The sequence below is a fragment of the Rousettus aegyptiacus genome, unplaced genomic scaffold (genome assembly GCF_014176215.1).
Source record: "Rousettus aegyptiacus isolate mRouAeg1 unplaced genomic scaffold, mRouAeg1.p scaffold_m13_p_7, whole genome shotgun sequence".
In the NCBI taxonomy this organism is placed as follows: domain Eukaryota; kingdom Metazoa; phylum Chordata; class Mammalia; order Chiroptera; family Pteropodidae; genus Rousettus; species Rousettus aegyptiacus.
The window spans coordinates 2122965-2144710 of NW_023416310.1; the positions used below are offsets into that span (position 1 = coordinate 2122965).

A 21746-nucleotide genomic window follows, 5' to 3' on the forward strand; every position below is an offset into this window, starting at 1 on the left:
AGGTTTTTAGAGATTGTGGACATGGGGACATGCTTATGGTATATCACTAAGTAAAAACGATTATGAGACTGAATTATGTGTGCGGTTCATGTACAAACATGGAAAATATGCAGAAGAAGGGAACCATAACTCATAAGGATTGTGACTGTCCTATATTTGTTTTTTATTTATTTATTTTTATTGTGGGTATATTTCATTTTATAGTGAAATAAATGCCTTTAGTTGGAAAGTTTTAATTGTAAATTTGGCCTCCCAACACACACACATTTTAATATCGCGTATACGACACACTTATATTTCAACAGATAGATGAACCCCGGATCTCAAGAGCATGTTTTGCTGCAGGGGGCTCGGAGAGGGCTGAGTAATGCGCCAAGAGAAAGCCCCCCTTATCGATACACAAAGCAAAGCGAAGCGAAGCCAAAAGAGGCAGCGTGTTTCCCGAAGGGGCGTTCTTCCAGGCTGGCGTTTCTGTCATACCCCTGAACGTCTGAGCAGTGAGGTTATTGTCGGAACCGTGACAGCGTGGCCCCGAGAAGCGCAGGTCACCTCGCGCGTAGCCCAGGGGCCTGATGCCCGGAGATCAAAGGGGTGGGGACTGCCGGCCCTGCCACATCCCGTCTGAGGCTTCCGCCAAGGCCGTGCGCTCTCCGTGAACGCCCCCTTTTTATTCATCTAAAAAGCAAAGTGCGGCAGAGGGAATCGAGTCCATGATGTCGTAGTAACTATATGTAGTTCTGGGTGGAACTAGACTGATCGGGGGAGCACTTTGTAAATCACATAAACGTCTACCCACCGTGCTGTACCCTTGAAACTCATATCAAATAATGTTGGCTGGCAACTCTAATTGAAAATAAAAATATCAAATAACGTTGGCTGTCAACTCTAATTGAAAAATAAAAATTAAAAAAAAAGAGAGAGAGCATAGTCGTAGGGTTCCTTCTTTTTCCAGGCTCCTCTGAGGATTAAAGAAACCGTAAAAAAGAACATTTAAAGAAAAACATTTAATCCCGTGCAGACGGCAGGTTCGCAAGTCGCCCCGCGGAGTCCCACGGGGGGCGGGGGGGGGGGGCAGCCAGGTGTGCAGACCAGGTGTGCAGACCAGGCGTGCAGGGCGCGGAAGTGGTGAGAGCTCCGGGAACTTAGACAGACACTGCCGGACACGCTCAGCCTCCGCCCCGAGAACACGTCCCTTCTGCCCAGTGACACGCTGCCCTCCTGGTCCCCATGCAGGTGAAGTACGAGGCCCCCCAAGGCCGTTCCCATCTCCCCTCGCTTTTCGGCCCGAGGCAGGACGTCCTCCCTTGGCGAAACGGGCGGTTCCCCCTCCCTGTTTTCCTCGTTCCACCGCGGTTCTGCTTCAGGCTTTCGGGGAGAACGCCGGCCAACCGGGGCGCTGCTGGTAGACGTGGCGGATGCCTGGCCGGGGGCCGAGGTTAGCCATTCATCGTTTTCCGGAAAGCTCACACCGCGCAGGTTTTATGTTCCCGTCGTCGCCTCCACGGCTCAGCCCGAGTTGACGCCGATCGATCTCACCGATCGGGCGAAGACCCAGCTGTAGACGCCGTCGCGGCTCTCGGCGGTTCTCCCGCGTGTGGTTTCCTGGACCCCTGCTTCGGGTTCGTTACGTCTTTTCTTCCACTCGCTTTAGGCCTGACTCGCTCCTCTCCCTCTGGTTTCCTAAAGAGGAAGCTCGGAGCATCGACTCTAGATCTTTCTTCTTTTCTAATGCACGCACTTAAATCTCCGGATGCCCCCGGGAGCACCGCGCTTGCTGCCTCGTGCTCGTTTCGACGAGCCGTACTTTTACTTCCGTTCACTTCTCAGTGCTCCTCAGGCTCTCACGAGGCTTCGCCTTCGGCCCCTGGGCTATTTGGAAGTGTGCTGTTTAATCTCTAGGCGTTTGGGGATTTTCCAGTCGTCTTCCTGTCATCGACGCCTGGTTTCATCCCATTTTGATGGGGAAAGCACGCTAAGTGTGATTTCTTTTTCGTTTCGTTACGGGTTAAGCCGTGTTTTCTGGCCTAGCATGTTGCATGCGAGCTAGAGGGATGCGTCTGCCACTGTTACCGGACGGGACGCTCTGTGTCGAGTCGGGTCGGTTCTTGGTGCCGTTCACCCGACTGTGCCTTTGCTGATTTTCCGCTGTCCGCACCTGCCAGTCACTGAGAGGAGCAGCGAAGCCCTCGGCGTTGAGGGGGGTGTGTCCGATTCTCCCCGCAGGTTTGTCCGCGTGCGCTCCACGAACCGTGACGCTCTGTCGTTAGGCGCATTCCTGTTCCGTATTGTTACGTCTTCTTGGCGCTTTTCTCGCTTTGCGGTGCCTCTCTTTATCCCTGACGACTTTCCTTCTTCTGAAATCCGTTCTGTCTGCAGTTAACAGAGCAAACCCAGCTTTCCTTCGATTAGTCTCAGCATGGCCTGTTCGGTCTCCGTCGCTTAACCTGAGTCTTTGTTATTTAAAGTGTGTTTCTGGAGACAACATATTGTTGAGTCTCGTGTTTTTATCCACTCTGAAAACATCTGTATTTTAACTGCTATCTTTAAACTATTCGCATTTAAAGTGATTATGGATCTAGTTGGATCGATACCTACCGTGTTTAGAGTTGTTTTCCATTCATTACATCTATTCTTTATTTTTTTCCCTTCCTCTTTTGCTGATCTCCCCGGTTCTGAGTATTATATATCATCTCATTTTATTTATTCTATTAGCATATCATATTTATTTTCAACATTTTTAGTGGTTGCCCTAGAATTCGCAATTTCTATTTTTAAGCTAAATAAAATCTAATTTCAAATAACACTATGCCATTCGACATGTAGTAATGGTATCTTATAGCAGAGGATTCCCGATTCTTCTCTTCCTTCTCCGATGATATTGCTGTCATTATTTTCCATTATCGTCGCCCAGTAGTTATTATTTCTTTTAGCAATTTTCTTTTCGATCAATTAAGAATAAGAAGAATAGCATTTTATTTTTATTTTCATATATTCCTTCTTTAATTCCCTCCCTGCGTTTATGTTGATCCGAGTTTCCGACACGTAACTTTCCTTCTCTATGAAAAATTTTTAACATTTCTCGCAAGGCAGAGCAACCGGCGACAGAGCCTCTCAATCGCTGCTGATCTGACAAAGTGTTTATTTCTCTTTCGTTTTGGGGGAGAGTTTCGCTGGAAATAGAACTTCAGGTTGGTGGCATTTTCCTTTCGGTGCTGCGAAAGTTTCACTTCCCTCTCGTTTGCTCCTGTGGTTTCTGAAGGGACGTCGAAGCCAGCCCTTCTCACTTCTCTGTCCGTAGGGTGACTGCCACCCCCTGCCCCCTCCGCCCGCCTGTCCCGACTATTTTCAAAATTCTCGCTTTCTCTTTTCTCAGCTGACTGTAGTCCGTCTGGGTGCACACGTTTGGTATTTATCCTGCCGGATGTTCTACGACCTTCCTGAATCTGTGGTTTTGGCATCCGTCATTGATTTTGGAAAATTCTCGGCCATTCTGGCTTCAAATACATATTTTTTTCTGCTCTGTCGTCTCCTGGTTTTCCAATCATGCATGTGCCGCGCATTTTGAAACCATCCTATAGCTCTTGGATGTGGCGTTCTGGTTTGTTGTCGTTGTTGTTTCTGTTTGTATTTATTTTGAGAACTTCCCATTGGCCTCCCGCGAGCCTCACTGACTCTGCCCTTGGCTTCCCCCGTCTGTGGGGGAACCTGACGCAGGCATTCTTCGTTACGGTGTTTTCATTTTGGCATTTCCCTTTATTTTTCAAAAACCCCATCTCTCTGCTATGTGAGCCGTTCACTCTTGCCTTATTTTCTCCTTCGTCCGTTAGGACCCCCGACGTCCGACTCGCCGTCATTTTAGCTCCCGTCTGCTCGTTCCACAGACCGCGGCACACCCGAGCGTGGCTTCGCGCGCGCTCTGGCTCGCGGCCCGGGTTCCCTCGCCCTTCGCCTCCCCCTCGTTGCCGCCGTCGGGAGCCGGGCCCGATGCACGTGCTGGAGGGAGCGAGGGCTCGGCCTTCCGTGCGGGGCTCCGTGTCGGCCCGGCCGGGAGCCGAGCTGAGCTGCGTGTGCGACGCTGGGGCTGCCGGGGGTCTCGGATGCCGGAGGGGCCTCCCCTGCCCCCTGCCCGCGGGCTCCGCCGCCGGGGAGCGTGTCCTTGGGTCGCGCCTGCTTCACGGGCTCGTCCCGCTGCCGGTCGCGGTCTCACGGCGGGAACCGCTCGCGGGTCCTGACTCCACGGGCTCAGGGTTGAACCCCTGTCCCGAGCAGGCCCGAGGGCCTGGGCCGTGTTCGCCCCTCCTTAGGGGACACGGGGAGGCTGGGTGGGGTCGTGCCCGGGTTAGCGGAGGTCTGAAGAGGGGGCCTTTGTTACAGAGACCGCCCGGGGGGGTTTCAACTGGTTGTTCTTTCCTTGTGCCGAGCAGCGGCTGGAATTTTCTGGACTTTTCCCTGCGAGACCGTCGTGGGGGCGTGGGGGTCCCGGAGGGCAGACCCCCAAACGTGTGCGGCTCCCTCCAGGCGGCGGGCCCTGGAATTTTGCTTTTCACTCGAAGCTCGCGCAAACCCAGCCTCTAGCAGCCCAGGAAAACTGCCGTCGGTCCCGGCCCCAGCAGGTTCTCCTCCGGGCGAGAGGATCTGAGCTGCGACTCTCCGATGTCACCTCTCTCCAGGCGTTAGGGGATCGGTTCGCCCTGTGGCCTCAGCGTCCCGATGGTTCAAAGAAGTGGCGGGTCGTCGGCTGGTCCAGCCTCTTCTTGTGAGGGTGACTGACCGCCCCCGGCCGTTGACGTGCTGCAGCCGGAGCCGCGAGCCTCCGCCCTCCCGCCGGCCCCCACGTGGGCCCTCCCGCCTCCCGCTCCTTTGTCCCCTCGCCAGCCAGTGACGCGACGGCGCCGGCCGTGGGCGTGGCGCGGGCGCCGATGGCGACAGGGCTCTCAGGACCGCAGCGTGCGGCTGGGCCGTCCTGTGGGTCTCGACCTCGACTTTGGAGCTTAGCACGGAACGTAACGAAGCTCCTACCTCCTCCTGGCTCTGAAGCTGACGTTCTGTTCCTTCTTCTAAATCACTCGCAATCCCCGGAAAGGTGTTCTGTATAGTTCGGGTGGTCAACATTTTCTTTCGGCTGACTCCTTTTTGCCCTACTGAGCAGAAAAGAATTATCTGGATAATCTTTGCATGGATCGTTTCATTTTTCTGTCATCTGTGGGGCATGATAATTGGTTTACCGATATTAGGCAATCAGACATTTTTGAAAAAAAAAAAATGTAATGAGTTACATGGATAGAATTTTTCCAGGAAATGTTTTATATGGATTTTAGTTTTAAAAATCAAGTACGGAAGAAGTCAGACACAAAAGGCCACTTATGGTATTATTCCATTTACAAAAAATATCCAGAATAGGTAAAACAGGAGAGACCTACAGCAGGTTGCCGCTCGCGAGGGGCCAGGCAGAGGGGAGGGGGGAAGAGCCGTGTCGCGGGGCGTGGGCTTTATTTTGGGGCGATGCAGGTGTTTGGGAATCAGGTGGAGGAGCCGGTTGCACAACATTGGGGAATACCAAACGCCACAGAATTGTTAACTTTAAAATGGTTAATTCAATGTGATGTGAATGTCACCTCAATGGAAAAGCATATAGTACATTAAAAATGCAAAAGTCGAAGAGTGCGGGCACTGTGACAAGACCCGGCCGTTAGCCCCCTGCCCAGGCCTCGGTCTTCGGGGGGGCATCTGCTCACCGCGTCTCACGGGCATCTGCTCAGTGTCTCACAGAGACTCGCAACCCCCTCACCTCCCTTTGTAAGGGAAACTACCGCATGTTGCTTTTTTTCAACTTAAATTGGGGATTTTTTCCCCTTAGCACATAAAAATCTACACGATTCCTTTTCCAAACTACATAGTCAAAGGAATTGATTTCTAAGTTCTTTAAAGTCGGGGTACGTTTTATCTTCCCATGCTAAATACACTTTCTCCCCCGGGGCGTGCCTCTACTCCGAAGAGCTTCTCACTTGGTTCCTCGTTCGGGGTCCAGTTGGGTAAATCAGTGTGTTCTTTCTGAACAGGTTTCGAGCCTAAGAACCAACTTCATTTTGTGAGTCATCTCTTAGAGTCGGAAATGATGGTGGAATTAGCCAAATGCCTTTTATGACAAGAGAATTAAAAAAAAAAAATCTCATGTAATTAATTGATAGTCAATAAGCCAATCAATTTGTTCCAGAGCGGTAATTTGACAGACAACTCCATTGCTGGAGAATGGGTTTTATTTTCCCCCAGAGAGGACAAATGCGAACTAGCTAACTGCAGGACAAATCTGAGCGGCTGACTGTGGAGCCCCGTCTCCCAGGGTGACAACCGGTAGTCTGCAGTGTCTAAACAGAGGTGGCTTTATGGAAGCCGGACAAGACGGCCATTCACGTTAACGCCGAACGAATCGCACAGCCGAAAACGTCCACTCATGGCTGCCTTGCTGGACGTGCCCAGAGCTCACTGAGTTTTAAGGCAGTGACTTGCAAGTTCGTCAGTAGCTAAAGGACGATTCTCGATTTGGAAGTCGATAGGCTGGGGAGCAGCAGCAGCAGGGTTGCCTCGGGGTCCCGTTCGTGTGCCCGTAAGGAGTTCCAGGTAGGTGGGAGGGTCTCTCTTTGGGAGCAGGGTTCTGCTGATGGCTGGCGGGCACCAAGTCGGAGAGAGGCAGGAAGGAGGGGGGCGTGCCCCGCCCTGAGGGGCTGCCGCAGGGAGCCCGGAGGCAAAGCCACGGGGCCTTTTAGTGGGGTTTTAATTCAGAGTTTGCAGTACGTGGGATGTAGATGCTCTTTTTGGTGTGAGGCCAAAGTAAAATAGCTACTTTCTCTCGATGTGTATTCTCTCTTCTCTCTCCTGGGTGGTATAGTACATCAAAAATCTTCGGCTCCAGAAGTTTAGAGTTATAAATGCAGAAGGTAAAGAAAACCAGCTCAATAAGGAGTAAAATGAAGAGCAGAATTCCCTTCAGCCTAAAGCGGTTATCGATAGTCTTCGCTTTACGTCCTCCTAGAAAAGTTAGGTGCGCGCGCGATCGCCTCAAACTCGCATCCACGAGTCGGGCTGCCCGAGCTGTGTGCGCTGGGCCTCCTTATTTGCTGCCGCGTCTCAGACATCTCTTCGTGCCGACCTTGCGGGTCCCGTCACCCACTGAGATGGGTGACGCTGGCGTCGTGGGCGCTGGGAGGGCACAGGGGCTGCTGGGGGGTCGGACCGTGACGGGCACGTGGGTGCCGGGGCGCTGGCGCCCGCGGGAGCAGCCTGCGGTTCTTCTCGCTTCTGTTTTCTGTGTGAAATAGGAAACGAAGTCGCCGGCTGAGATGCTGTGTGTGTGTGGCGGGCAGGGGGGTGGGTGTGGATGGGAAGTTTTGGGGGACAGCGAAGGAGGAAGATGTCCCTAGGAAGAGGGAGGTGCAGAGGGGTCCCCCGGCAGCACTAGCAGCTCGTGGCCAAGCAGCGGGGTCAATGTGATTCTCTAGACAGCTCAGCTGCAGGATCAAAGGCACACAGTAGGTCAAGAACTGAATTCTCCTTTGGCCGAGCAGAGAGGGGCCCCTCGCGCTGGACCCTCGCCGTCCGGCGTGGGGCGGGGGTGTGGCCGGTGGAGAACCGGACGGATTTTACGAGAACACACGAACGTGTCTCGGGCCAAGTCGCTGGTCGGCGCTGTGGTTCCGACGTGTAGCGAGGACGAGAAGCAGTGAGAAGAGTCAGAGGACAAGTCGCGTCATGCGGCTCGCCGGCGTTGAGGCATCGTTCCCCTCTGCTTCGAGACGCGCCGCGCTTTCTGGGTCGCGCCCGAAGCCCGGCAGAGCCGCGGAGACACGCGCATCCGCGTTAGCCGAAGAAATGTCACGCCTCCTCCCACACGCACGCTGCCATCGACGACTAACGCTTTAGCTACACTCAGCGTCGTTTTATTAACCGGCGACGAGGGACCCGTTAGAGTCTGGTCATCGTAATTATTATAAAATGAACGACGCATCTCCGTTACCTCAATCTCGTTTTAGTCCTGACTGTACTGATTTTAATAATCGATCTGACGAGCGTGTCCCATAACTCGTTTCTCAGCGTTTCAACAAGTATCTAGCCACACACTTATTCGCATTTAAAGATGAGGTGAAACTTGTTCTGATAGGAAGGCCGTCTCCGGCTGACGGGTTTGACAGTGAACTGTCTTTGCCTCAAGTCATTAGAATGAGCTAAACGTGCAAATAATGTGGACAAGCGTAATCGAAGCATCGTTATGATAAAATCACGCATTAAGATATTTAAACGGAAAGGTGCCCTGATAGTAATCCTCGTTGCGAGCACTTTCTGGGGCACCGGTGGAAGGAAGCAGGGCGCCTTCCGAGAGGGCGCGTGATGAGCACCATTGGGCACTTCCCCAGGTTTGGGGCCTGGGTGACTGACAGCCCCGTGCCCCTCCCCCGCAGCCCCAGCGGTTCCCAGAGGGTCCCCCTCCAGATTCAATGGTCAGCTGATCGCTGAAACTGACTGTTTGTTTCTGTGCGGTTTTTGGCGTCTCCGTGGAGGAGCTTCAGAGCCGAGTTTCATTTTCACGAAACGCTGTCCATTCTCGTCTGTGTGCTTAGGGGAGCAAGGGGGTACGATCAGTACACATGCAAAAACGAAGAACTGGAAGAAAACCGATCTCGAACTGGGTCGATATGCGTGGGAGGTACTTCTCTACAGATCCCCAAGCTTCAGGAGAAAACGGTTCAAATCTTTTTTATTTCTGAGGAATACTAAGTAGTTTCATTAACCTCTTTTTTTTGTTTGTTTGTTTGTGTACTTGTTGAGCTTTATCGAGGTGTAATTGGCAAATAAGATCGTGGCGTGAAGTGTCCAGCGAGTCCACGTGGAGGCGACGGCATGCGGGACCTGCCCCTCTCTGCGTGGCTCGTGTCCCTTGGCGTATCGCCTCGAGGTGACAGCATGCGGGACCCGCCGCTCTCTGCGTGGCCCGTTTCCCTTGGCGTAACACCTCGAGCCCCGTCCTGTCTAGTGGCTGAATAATAACCGCCGTCTGTGCAGCTCAGCTCTTCCTCATGCGTTCGTCGTCGGTGGGCACCTGGGTGGGATTCGCGCCTCGGCTACCGAGAACGTCGCTGCAGAGGACCGTGGGCGCGCGGACATCTCTGCGAGTAACGGCCGCGTTTCCTGTGGATGAATTCGCGGAGCGGGCTTGCCATTCTGCAGGCTAGTTTTGCTTTTACTGTTCTGAGGCTGCGGCAGTTGGCAGCCCCGCCAGCGGCGCACGAGCACCCCCTTTCTCCGGACCCTCGCCAGCCTTCGCTCTCGCTCGTCTTTTTGCTGTAGACACCCTAACAGGTGTGAGGTGGCGTCTCCCCGTGGTTTTGGTTTGCGTTTCCCTGGTGATGAGTGACGGCGAGCACCTTTTCAGGAGCGTGTTGGACCTGTACGTCTTCTTTGAAACACATCTATTTAAGGTCTTTGCCCATTTTTAATTTTACACACACACACACACACACACACACACACACACACACGAATTGCCCGAGCTCCTCCTATGTTTCGGATACGAACCCCTTTCGGGGAGGTGGTTCGCAGACACTTTCGCTTTGTGGACGGCTTTTCCTCTGCTGCGCAGAAGCCGCGTCATTCGATGCGGTCCCGCTTACTCCCGCTCGTTTGTGAGGCCTTTGCGTGGGACGTCTTCATTCAAACAGTCGTCGCCGAGACCAGTGTCAAGGAGCCGACTCCCCGCTTCCTTCTGGGACTTCGATGGTTTCAGGTCTCATCTTCAAGTCTTTGTAATCTGGTTAGAGTTGATTTTTCAGTGTCGTGTAAGGTGGGGGTCCAGTTTCATTCTTCTGCGTGTGGATGTCCTGTGTTCCAAACGTCATTTATTGAAGGGACCGTCCTTCCCACAGTGTATATTCTGGGTGCCTTTGTTGAAAACTAATTGACCATATACACATGAATTTATTTCTGGGCTCTCTATTACGTTTCATAGGTCTGTGTGTTTGTTTTATGCCCGTACCGCACTGTTTTTTTAGCTGTAGCTTTGTAACATCATTTGGAGTTAGGAAGTGTTCAGCTTTCTCCTTCTTTCGCAGGATTGCTTTGGCTATTCATGCAAATTTAGAAAAATAAGGGGCATAACTACAAATCACATTTTTTCCCGACTGCTGTGGCTTTAAAAAGACATTATTTTCGATATGCCGGAAATTATGTCTTTTGCAACTATTTAAAATTCTTATGTAATTTTTAGATGGCAACTGAATAATGTGCTAACGGCCTTTGTACTTTTAGAAGTTATTTTGTCTGCAGCCAAGCCAGCCAGCAGCACATAAATCTCCGCTTTGGGCCACACAGAGCGGGCGAGAGGCTCTGCGGCATGGCACACGGGGAGACGGGGGTCAGCTGGGGACCCAGCTCTGCCACTTCCTGCCCCGGTGAGCGTGGGAAAGTCAGCGAACTCTCAGAACCCGGATTTTTTTTTTTTTTTTTTAATAGGAATGAAGCAGTGCCTTCCTGCCTGCCCGGAAGTCGCTTGTGAGCCTCAGACGTGCCTAAGTGCACACAGCAGTTAGGTCATTAGTTCCTCAAAGGTTAGTGACTGGTTAGGAATGGAAAGGAAATGGAGTGGTCAGCTGCAGTCCGCTCTGGGACCTGGGGAAAGAGGAACGGAGGCCAGGGTGTGCGTGTGCGTGTGTGTGTGTGCGTGTGCATGTGTGTGCGCACACGCACATCTCTGTGTGTGCACGTGTCTGTGTGCACACACGCGTGTGTGCATGTGTGCGCATGTGCGCACATGCGTGTGCACACACGCAGTCTCTGTGCGTGCGTGCACACGTGTGTTTGTGCATGTGTGCACACACGTATGTGTACATGTGTGTGCATGTGTGCGGATGCATGTGTGCACACACGTGTCTCTGTATGCGCATGTGCATTTGTGTGTGTGCATGTGTGCACATGTGCGTGTGTGTGTGTGCGCACACACACACATGATGGACCTGGGCACCACGCAGATGCAGACGGGGTGTCGGGAAGCACCCTGGCCCGCAGCAGTGAGGGGGTGGGGCGTGTCACTGGCCGAGCACGTTTTGTTCCTGGGACGCGAATGCTCCGATTGCAAGGAGGGAGGGGCTGTAGGAATCTGGAGGGTCTGGCCAAGGCCTGTCCCCTATCGCAGCTCAGAGAGAGAGGAAGGGGCAGCCTTAGACGGGCTTGGCTCTGATCGCAGGCTCCTGGCGCCCCAGCCCAGCTGCCCAGGGAGGCATGGGGTAACCACCGATCGCTGCAGCTGGGGTGGCCGCCATTCGAATATTGCCCTGTGGTTTGTGAGTGAGCCCCCACCTCCCTGTGCGCTGCTGGAGCACTAGCTGATGCGGCCCCTCCGTGAGTGCAGATGCTCTGCCCGTTGCCCGGCCGAGAACGCCAGGACGGAGAGGGCCTTTGTCAAGACGCGTGAAGGGGTGCGGGGTGGAGACGCTGCACACCGAGGAGGCCCCGGGGCCGGATCTCACGCGACCTTTCTGGGTGCGACGCCTGGGAGGTGGATCTCTGCACCAGCGGGTCAGGGAGGCCTGGGGCGTCTTGGGCCGCGTCTTGTCTCAGAACGTTGTTCACGATCGATTGCAAGACACGTGGGACCCCGATGGGCAGGCGGTCGGTGGGCGGGGGGTGGGGGTCATCTCTGGATGTTGGCGTTTTGGAGGAACCCCTTTAAGGGGTGTCGGCTGGTGCTTTATGAGTTTCCGAAGGTGTCTTGGTCCCCAGCAGGAGCTGGGCCCAGCCGTACGGGGGTCCTGCTAGTATACGATGCATTGTTGGCAGAGCGTGGGCGCGTCGGGCGAAGTCCTCTCCCGGGCGGGGCCGCTGTGGGCAGAGGGGAGGTGCCGGCGTCTCCGGGGGGCCTGCGCCCGGACGCGGGGGCCCGGCGAGGTGACCACGCAGCACGTCGTCTCTTCGTTCTGGGCCCTCTTGGCCCGATCCAAGTTCAGCACTGTGCTGCCAGGTGAAGGGGAGGCCGGGGACACGAATCGTTTCGCCGGTACCCCCGAGGAAAGCCTGCAATGCGGGGTTTCGAAAAATCGGGGTGAAGCGCATGCCGTGGGCCCCCCACGGCCTGAGCAGGTGGACCAAATGTGAGGATCGACGGGAAACAGGAGGTCGAGAGTCCACGGTGTGCCAAGATGGGGAAAAGCCATGTTTCCTAAGCTTTCGGGAGGGGGCTCGCCTGCCGGAAGCGTCTCGCGGTCATTTTTTTTTTTTTTCTTTTTTTAAGAGAATCAAAAGGTTTCCAGTAGAACAGAGAACAAACGAAGGCGTGAGGAAGGGGCCGCGTCCTGCGGAGGCCAGCGCGGAGGCCAGCGCGGAGGCCGCCCCGCACCCGCGGGGCCGGGGTCCCGCCAGGTGTCAGGCGCAGGGGCCGCGCCGCGGCCGCCCGGTCACCGGGTCGCGGCCTCGGAGCCCCGCCCCGTCTCCCGCGGCGAGTCCGGCCGTTCTGGGGCTTCACGGAAATATCAGAGTCAGTTCATGACGCAGCACCAGCAATGATAAAAACAGCAAGCAGACCCCTTGGGAATTCGCTGGGATCGCCTTAAACCTGTAGGTCATTTAGAAAGGACTGACTGTTTTTTTTTTTTTTTTTTGCCGTGGTGGACCTCTGCCTTTAACACCGTGTTGCTGTCCGTCTGTCTGTCTGTCTTCACACGTGTCTTTTGGCGAAGGGTTACACTCTTCCGTAGATGAGTCTTGCTCATCTCCGTGGTCCCAGTTACGTCCGGCGGATGTGTGTCCGTCCCTCGGGGCCACAGTTCGGGGGAGGCGGTGGCCTCTTTGCTGGAGCATGAGAAGTATAATCGACATTTGTACGTTGATCTTGCTTTCGGCCACTGTGCTAAGCCTTTAGTACTTGTACTATGTTGTCTGTAGATCCCCCCACGTGTAAAAGTCCGTATGTGAGTGTAAAGTATTGCCTGTTTCTTTTCATTTCTCAAATACGTCTCTCCTTGTCCTCCTGTTTGAGTTAGGGCAACTCGAACGTACAGTGTTCATGCAGCGGTAGAAGGCACCCTTCCCCCCTTCCCGATTTTTACGAGGAATGTTCTCATTTAATCACAAATGATGTCTGCTGTCACTTTTTGCCTCAAATGACCCTATCGGGTTAAGGAAGTCCCTTTAGGTATCTGTTTGGCAGAGTTGTGGGTCATGATTTTAATCATAAATGCGTGTCGCATCTTACTGAAGGCAGGAGCCTTTGATGACCATATGGTCTCTCGCTTTCCTCTTGGTGTGTGATGTTAAATGCACGGATTTTTCCAGTATGAAAACTTTCTCGTACTCCTAGGATAAATGTAGCTTGTCTGCTTTATGTTTTATTTTTCCTTCCTCAATGCACAGCCGATGAACATCTGGGTTTTATTTGCTTTTATTTTGTTTTAAATTTTTGTTTCTTTACTCATGAGTGAGGTTGGCCTGCATTTTTCCTTTAACTGCTTTTGTCTGGTTTAGAGGGAAGTTTTTTCCCATATTTTTTTTCCCCTATCCCTTGCAAGATTTTGTGCATGATTTATCTGCTCTTAAAACTTTGGTAGTACTCAGCTAAAATCAAAATCTAGTGATTTTTCCTGGTCGTAAGATTTCTATCCAGTTTTTTCAAGGATTATGAAATTATTTGAACTCCTATTTCTTTATGAGTCAGTTTTCTTAAATTGTATTTTTCTAGGAGTATGTTCTTTGTTCCCTATTTCGAGTTAAACATCATAAAATTTTTCATTTAGTTTTCAATCTCTACTATCTGTTTCACTACAAATATAGTTTATTTAGGCCATATCTTTTCCTTGACTAGAGAGTGTTGGTTTTCTTATTATTTTCAAAGAAAAATACTTTTGACTGTTTTGACTCTATTTTGTGTGTTTTATTTATTTTTGTTTTTATGTCATAGGTCTTTTCCGAATACTTGCTTTGCGTCAATTTTGCGCTTGCTTTTCTTACTTCTTAAGCTAGAGACAGCTCATTAACTTTGTCTTTTTTAATATTAGCATTTAAGATTATGAGTTTTCCTCTCAGTACTGCTTTAATGGCATCTGATAGTTTTTGTTAAATAATATTCTCACTTTTTAGTTCTACACGTTTTTAAAGTTCTGTATTTTCTTATAAACCCACTAGTTATTGATCAGTCTTTCATAGTTTTCAAACCTGGAGAATCTTTTCATCACGATGTCTATATTAATTGCATTGACGTCTGGATACATGATCCATACGATACCAGTTATTTGAAATTTACAAGGTTATTTTTTATGTTCCTGTGTAATGTCAGTTTTTGTAAATGTTCTGTGCATTTTTGAGAAGATCGTGAATTCTCAGCTTAATTATGAGATTTACATTGTCCGTTCAGATCGTTAATAGTGCTTTTCATATCTTCTACATTTTTGCTAATTTTCTGTTTGTTATATTAAGCAGTGTAGTGAATTTCTTCACTGATGGTGTATTTGTCATTTTTTTCAATAACTGTATCATTTTTGTTTATATTTTGAAGCTATTTGATGTATACGAACTTTGAATTATTGAATTATAGCTCCAGAGTAGATTGGACTTTTTTTGTTGTTGTTATATAGTCACCTTCTCTTCCTCTAGTTACGCTTTTTGCTTTACTCCTATTTTGTCTGACAAAAGCTTTCTTTTGGCAGGCATTTTCTCGGTTACCTTTCTCCACCCTTTACGTTATAATCTTTCCAATGTCTTGTGGTTTTATGTGTATCTCTGTCTTTTTAAAATTAAATTTTAACATGTTTTTCTTTTGGCTATCAAATTTAACTTATTTATGTCTTATGATCTTTAGTAAATTTGGATTTTTTTACTCCCAATTATTTTTATACTATTTTCTTTAAAAAAATTCATCTTCGTTTCTTTGTCTTCTTATTCTAATTTTTCCTTTTGTATATTGTACAAAGATATACGAAGAACACGATGTTAAAATTGGTTATCATCACCATGGTAGTCTAGGTTTTTATTCTATAATTTCATTTTATCTTTAATTTTTATAGTATATCAGCATTTATACAGAGACTCACAACATCCTCCCCAACCCCCGCCCCCGAACAAAAGATAAAAATTAGAAAGGTCGGTGGTGCATGTTTTTAAAGAAACCTCTTTGTTCCACGAGTTCCTCAGCGACTTGCCACTCCGGGGCGTGGACGTCTCATGACCAAATGTGTTTACTAGGTGTCGGTGGCACTGTGCCAGGCCCTGTTAGGGCAAGGTCAGAAGTCCCTGTCCTCCTGAACGTTTCATGGTGACACTGATGGGTCTCGTGGCCCCCACGTGACGTCGGGGAACCCCAGAACCCACACAAAGCTCTTTCCGTTTCAGCCCCGCATTCCAGCGGGGGAGACGCCGGAGCGCCGGGGACTCTGGCTGGTGGCTGGACCAGAGTTCAGTCCCTCACAGCCCCTTCTACACCCTCCTGCCTCCTCCCTCCCCTCGACCACCCTGTGAGGGGCAGGGCGGTGTCCTTGACCCTAATTTTTTTTTTTTTTTTGACAGTGGAAGATTTTATTTTCCCTTTTACTCTTATCCAAACACATCCTTTTCTGGAAAACATCAAAGCGTGCACACTGGCGGGTTTCTTACAACGAAAAACGAAGCAGTAACCAAGCTGTAAATCACCAACAATTACAACAGAAACAAGAGCTTAGGTGAACAGGATCATCGGCTCCTTTCCCCAGCCAGGCAGCGTTTCCCTCGCTTAGGAAGACAGTCGGCTACGAGGCGATGTGCACGTTTCCCCTTACTCCAGGTCACGTCTGGGTGTCTTGCTCGGGTCACCCCGGTGTGCCAGCCGTGCGTCCACGCCTTGATGTGCAGTCCTGGGGTCTGCGACTGGCTTCCCCGGGGGTCTCTCAGACCATGTGAAAGCACGTCTGGTGTTTGTGACAGGGACGTGGTGACAGAAAGCCTCGTTTGGTCCCCCGTGTTTGCCACCTCCTCGGTGTGAGGTCCCAGAGGGACCGGTCCTGGCGGCCAGACCACACGCTATTTCTGTGCCGTGCATTTCCAAAGCTGCCAGCCAGCCACCCCTGCGACCACACGCTGGAAGGACGTGTTTGCAGCTATAATCGGCACACTTAACTACTAGTTAAATTCGGAGCGAGCACAAAATCCACACGGCTCCCACGGCTCCCGACTCGGAAAGAAGCTCTAAAAATACCCCGTGGCTGCGGGCCCTCTGAGACCTTTGCCCATGAGGCGGTCCCTCCAAACTTTTTAAGGCTCGTGGGGTGTCCCAGAAGAGCCCAGATTCCATGTTAGGGGGTGTCCGATCCATGGAGGGCCGGGTGTGACACCGAGGAGTCTTGGCTGCCGACTGGCGGTTTCCTTCCTGGCTTCTCTTTTCCTGGATGAGATGCAGTGACAGCCATGTCTAGCTCCTAGAGGGCACCCGCCTTCACTGTCTCCATGTCCTCCGTGTCTGGCACATGGCAGGCACCGGGCACAGTTGTGAAGCGGCCACCGTGGGGGTTCAGGGGTGTTTTGAGTCGAAGGGGCGTCCAGGTCCCTGCCCAGTGGTCATTTGTATGCCCGGGACTTCGGTGTTTCAGGTGCGTGGGTCACCTCTCTGATCCCGTTGACCCCCCTGTGAGAGGCAGGGCGGTGTCCTTAACCCTGATTTGCAGGTGTCGGAACCGAGGCTCCCAGGGGCGTCTGGAATCGTGAGTTTGGCTCGCAGCTGGGTCTCGAGTCTGGGTCTCCCCAGTCTTAGAGTCCACTTCTCCCCTGACTCCAGGCACCTCCTCAAAGACGCTGTGTTTTAATGACCCAACAGCTGGGGCCCTGCTCAGCCTCACTCTCCGGAAGGCTCGGTGCTTTCTGGTCCCCTCCCTCCCTGGATCTGATAGGCTAGTTACCTCCGCACGCTGGGCTCTCACTCACGTGGGCCACATTCTGACCGGCCTGCCTGCCTCTCAGGTGCAGAGCCCGCGTTCTGCAGTGGCAAATGTGTGACCCTGCTCTGTGCGAAACCCCACCAAGTGCTCCCAGGGCCTCGGGGGCCAAGTTCAGACTTTACGGGCACCCGCAAGGCAGCTCCTGGAGGCACCGCAGCCTCCCTGGCTCTGGCCCCCCACATTCACCGGGCTGGGGACCAGGGAGTGGCTACTCAGGGGCCACTCCCTTTCCACCATTGTGCGTCTGCAGGAGGCCCGTCCTGAGGCCCGGGCAGGGGGAGGCCGTGCTCCACGCCTGAGCTTGCCCCGGTGGGCGCCGCATCCCTCTGCCCGGTGATCAGGGGCACACTCAGCTGCTTCTGGACCATGAGTCCAGCGCGGGAGGCCGTGCGGCTTCTCAGCCTTCGAGCCCGCAGGTCCGATGCACTTAGTACGTGTTGCTGGACGGGTGACCCGCAGTTAATAATCCCATGTGGCCTCCCCGCGGGCGAGCGTGGGAACTGCTGCTCCGCAGACGCTGTGGTCGAGGCGGGAAGCCCGGTGTTGGGATCGCTCGGAGGGGGCCTGGCCACCCGCTGTCCACCGTGGCGTCCACTGGGCTCGAGGGACGCGACGAGCAGAGCGTGCCTGGAGCGTGCGGGGGAGCGGCGGCCTCGTGCCCGCTCCTGAGGGGTCCCGAGCAGCCGTGCGAGCTCGCACACGGCGCCCCCGTGCGCTCGGGCGGCCGCAGGGCTCCGCCGCTTCTCGGACACGTGGGCGCTGGGGCCGCCTCGCGCTGGGCCTCCCTGTGGTCCCGGGACGCGCGGCGTGCGCGACCCCGGCCTCGGCCCGCGCTTGCGTCTAGTGAAGGACAGGCTCCCCCCCACCCCGCGTCTCCTCCAACCGTTTGGCCCCTCCTGGGCGCAGGGAGCACCTCTGACCCCCTCCCAGCACCGCGCCCCAGGGGGCCTGAGGCCCCCTAGTCTTGGACGCGCCAGGTGGCAGACTGAGGCGGGGGGCGGGGTTAAGTCCGGGAAGCGCGCGGCTCGCGGGGGCGCTGCTGTCACGTCGCGCTGGGAGGCGACAGGTGCGCACGCAGCAGTCGTGCGGCGAGGCCGCCGCCGGGCGCCTGGCACGCTCGACCCCAGGAAGCTGGAACTCGGTCGCCGCGCGCCGTGGCCGGACTCCCGTTCGCTGGCCCGCTGCTCGGGGCTGCGGCTCGCCCGGGAGGGCTGGCGACAGGCCCGGACGCGAAGAGGCAGGATTTAAAGACAGACGCACTCGCTCCCCAGCTCCGCGGCGGCGACGGCGACGGCTTGCACGCGGGGCGCGTGCTTCACCCCCCCCCCCCCCCCGCAGCCGTCGCCGTTTGAGAGAACAGAAAATCCGGTTGTGCTTCAGGCAGAGCGGCCCAGGGCAAGGAAAGTTCCAGACGCAGGGGCTCGGGCGCCTGTCGCCGTCTCGGCGTGAGCGGCCGCTGGGGCTGCGCGCCCCTGGGGACTTGCCGAAGTCGCTGGGGCGCGCGCTCCGCCCACCGCGTGGCGACGTCTCCCGAATCCTGGGGCTGAGTCCGTGGAACGTGGACGTGGCCTTCGTGCCACGCAGAGCGGCGGAGCCCGCCGTTCCAGGAGTGTCCGTGGGACCAGACGGCTTTCTCGGAGGGCCCTGGGCTGGCCGCTGTCCCCATCGGGCCCCGTTGCCGTGACTAGGCAGGGGGCGTGGCCGGGCACCTGCGTGCGGGGGCGTGGCCGGGCACCTGCCTGCGGGCGGCTCATAAAGGCATGGCCAGCCAGTCCGTGCGTCAGACACCAAGGGCCTCACGACAGGTGGGCCCCGTGTTTCCACTTTGTATTGGCAGAACTCCCCACCCCCCAAATCAGATGTCACACGTAATCTGTCCTTTCCGTTTCCCCCCCGGGGCGGGGGCGGGTGGGGGGGGGCGGCTCAGGCGAGATGCAGGGCGCAGACCCCGTGTCCCCGGGGGCATCTCTGCCACAGGGCCGGCCCTCTGGGGTCTTCAGATCAACGCGTAGAGCCCGGCTTGCTTGCCGATTTTTCCAGACGCCCCGGCAAGGGCGCGCGTGTGCCCGGCGCAGGGCGGGCAGGCCGGGGCCGCCCGGCTTTCGCTCGCTGGGGAGATGGAGTGGGAGAGAGTTGACCTGGGTCCCTACGGTCTGCCTCCCACCGAGTCGAGGAGAGCGGCCAGGACGTTCTCCGGAAGGTGATGGGGGAACAGCATCACCTGAGTGTGGGCCAGAAGCGGGCGCGACCCGGCGGGGCCGTGGGCTGCTTGGCCCGGCACGTCCCTCGTGTCGCCGGCCCCCGGCGCCGGCCTCCGTGACGGACGAGGGCGTGCTGCGTGGCCTCCGCGCCCCCACAGGCATGCTCTGCGGGGGTCGGGCGCTGCCCTCGCACTCACGAGGGGTTTGTTACTTCCCCCAGCAGGGAAGACCAGAGGGAAGCGCTGGCCGCGTTTTGTGCCGAACTCGGCGGCGGAGGGGTGGCGCGAAGTCCCTGGCCAGCGCACCGCGCGTTGAGAGCGCGTGCACGTTCGATATTGAAAAAAGCTTTAAAAAAAAGCAACCCTTCTCTGACATGAGAAATAAACCCGGCCCCCTCAATCTTTCTTGGTTTGTAGATTTATTACTTGTCATCTTTATGCCTTTTCTTGTGTTTTCCCTTGGAAACATCACAGGATAACTTTTGCCCTTGGAAAAGAAGTAAAACAAGCTTTTCTTTTCTAAGCCTAATGTTAAGTCAGCCGGGGTTTCTGCCTGCCCAGCGCTGTGTCCAAGGAGGGTTGTTGCTTCGTAGGTATTCGATTTATTTTCAGATTATGTTTTCTTTCCTTCATGTTATCAGATGTTAAAATGGTAACGTGCAGGACGGATCTGGCCAGGAATAAACAGGTGCTTTTCTGAGGCGCGGGGGTATTTGATGGTCAGGATCGATTCCTGGGAAAGCACATGCCGAGGCTGGGCCCGTGGCCCGCCCCCCCACCCCCCTGACGCCTGCGGGTAGTGGCAGCCACGCCGGCGGCCCCGTGAGCGAGGCCCTGCGGTCCCACGGTGTTGGCGTGGGTCCAGCCCTCGCTGTGTTCGCCGGGGGCCGACATGCCTGCCAGGACAGCGTCCGCGTCCGCGTCCACAGACACGTGGCAGTGGGAAGTGGCGATGGGGGCGGTTACGCCGCGGGTGGCGTCCACAAGGTCACGCCGGCCTTCCTAGCCCGTGGCGCGCGACGTGGTCACTGTCTGGCCCTTGGGCCTGGCACCTCTCTCCTCCCACAGAGCGACATCTGCCGGCCTCTCCGGCACACCCCCCGCCCCCCGCACACTGCTGCCCACCGCCCCCCACACGCCGTCACCGCCACACCCGGGACACCGCTGCCCCCCCCCCCCCGCTTCCTCTTTTTCTGTCCTCGCGCCTTCACTGAGGTGCTCATCAGTCCACACGTGGATTCTAATGACTTCTAGCCCATCCGTTGCGTTTTCCCCAGTTAGAGTCTAATTCGTCTCATGCAGATAACCGCAAGTCCAGCTTCGAACGTGCTTCGTGAAACATGTAGTTTCTCATCTGTAGAAAGACATAGCTCGTTTGTCACTTCCCCTCTGCAGGACACCTGCCTGGGGGTGCGGGGTTTGGGCACACGCTGGGGGTCGGGAGGACAGACAGACCCTCTGTGGTGGCTCCTGTTCCTGCACCCCCGCCTGGGCGTGGGCACCCCCATCTCCCTGCCTGAGCGCCTTCTCCGAGGGGCCCCTCGTCCTGAGGGCCACAGGTGTGGAGACGGCACCCCAGCCCGGAGCCGCCCCCGCCGATGGGGGCAGAAGGTGGGGGACGAGCTCCCTGGCCATGCCCCCGAGGAGGGGTGACGAGGGCGTGACAGACCCCCGAGCGGCCCAGACGGAGGCCTGTTGACCACGGCGGCGTGGCTTGGTGACGCGTCCTGCACTGACTGTCCCCGCCTGCTCACTCCACGACTGTCTCCCGGGGTCCCTTCCCGGACAGGCCCCTCCACGGGGACCACCGTGTCTGGGTCTGCTTCTGAGGGAAGCCACCTCAAGGTGCTTCCATGGATCTCTGCTTCCTCTGTGCAGAACGAGGAAGAAGCCACGAGCTCGCCGGGAGAACCCGAGGAATCGACGGGCGGGGATGCGTCTCGAAACGCGAAGCCCTCCGCGCTCTGGCTGGAATCCGGGCTCTGGCCTCAGGAACACTGACGCTTCTCAGAAGCGGGCCCCGCGTGCACGCGGCGAGCCGCGGGCCTCTGCGGAGTGGGGGGCGCGTTCCCCTGGGGAGGCTGTCTCCTTCCGGGACATCTGCCGTCAGCTGCTTTCGAATCGTGTGTCCCTCCCGCACTGACACCGCTGCTCCCCGAGCACTGCAAGCGCGTCCGGAACAAAGCGGAATTTTGTAAGAAGACGGCAAGTCACTGACCGAGACAGCGCGATGCGAAGCCCGCCCGGCGCGGGCGGAACGTGCTGGACCCGCGGCCAGCCGGCCCGCCCTCGCCAGCCCCGCCCGGGCCCCCTCGTCCAGCCCCTGCTCCCCTCCAGGCCTCTCTTACAGAGGCTGGAAGAGCTATGCTGCAGAACCTTCGGGCCTGCTTTATTTGCACTCGGAAATACAGAATAAGACTGTCCTTCGGGGTGAGTCAGAGATTAAAATACGCTGGTGGAGTGTGTTTCTGCTTCCTTTGGTGGAAGGGGGAGGACAGTGGACGCCGCGGGCACGGCCGCTGGCCAGGCGGGTCGGGCGCCGGCACCAAGCCCCGGCCGGCACAGCGGGCGGAGCCGGCGGCTGCTCGCCCCTCCCTCTGGGGCAGCCC

At 55.2% G+C, this 21746-nt stretch overlaps 1 protein-coding gene across 5 annotated transcripts in view; it reads left to right on the forward strand.

Moving 5' to 3' along the window:
• The window catches only part of RNF144A (ring finger protein 144A), a 64058-nt gene that overhangs the window by 6397 nt on the left and 35915 nt on the right, over nucleotides 1-21746 (forward strand). For 2 of the 5 annotated variants that reach the window (XM_036224101.1, XM_036224102.1), the window contains exon 2: nucleotides 306-6562. The exons of 1 other annotated variant lie outside the window; for it this stretch is intronic. In XM_036224101.1, the coding sequence (XP_036079994.1) occupies nucleotides 3544-4575 (1032 nt within the window). In that variant the 5' untranslated portion in view covers nucleotides 306-3543 and the 3' untranslated portion in view covers nucleotides 4576-6562. Of the gene's footprint in view, nucleotides 1-305; nucleotides 6563-20830; nucleotides 21568-21746 lie in introns of those variants that run through there. 2 more of the 5 variants (XM_016121085.2, XM_016121080.2) reach the window with 2 other exon arrangements.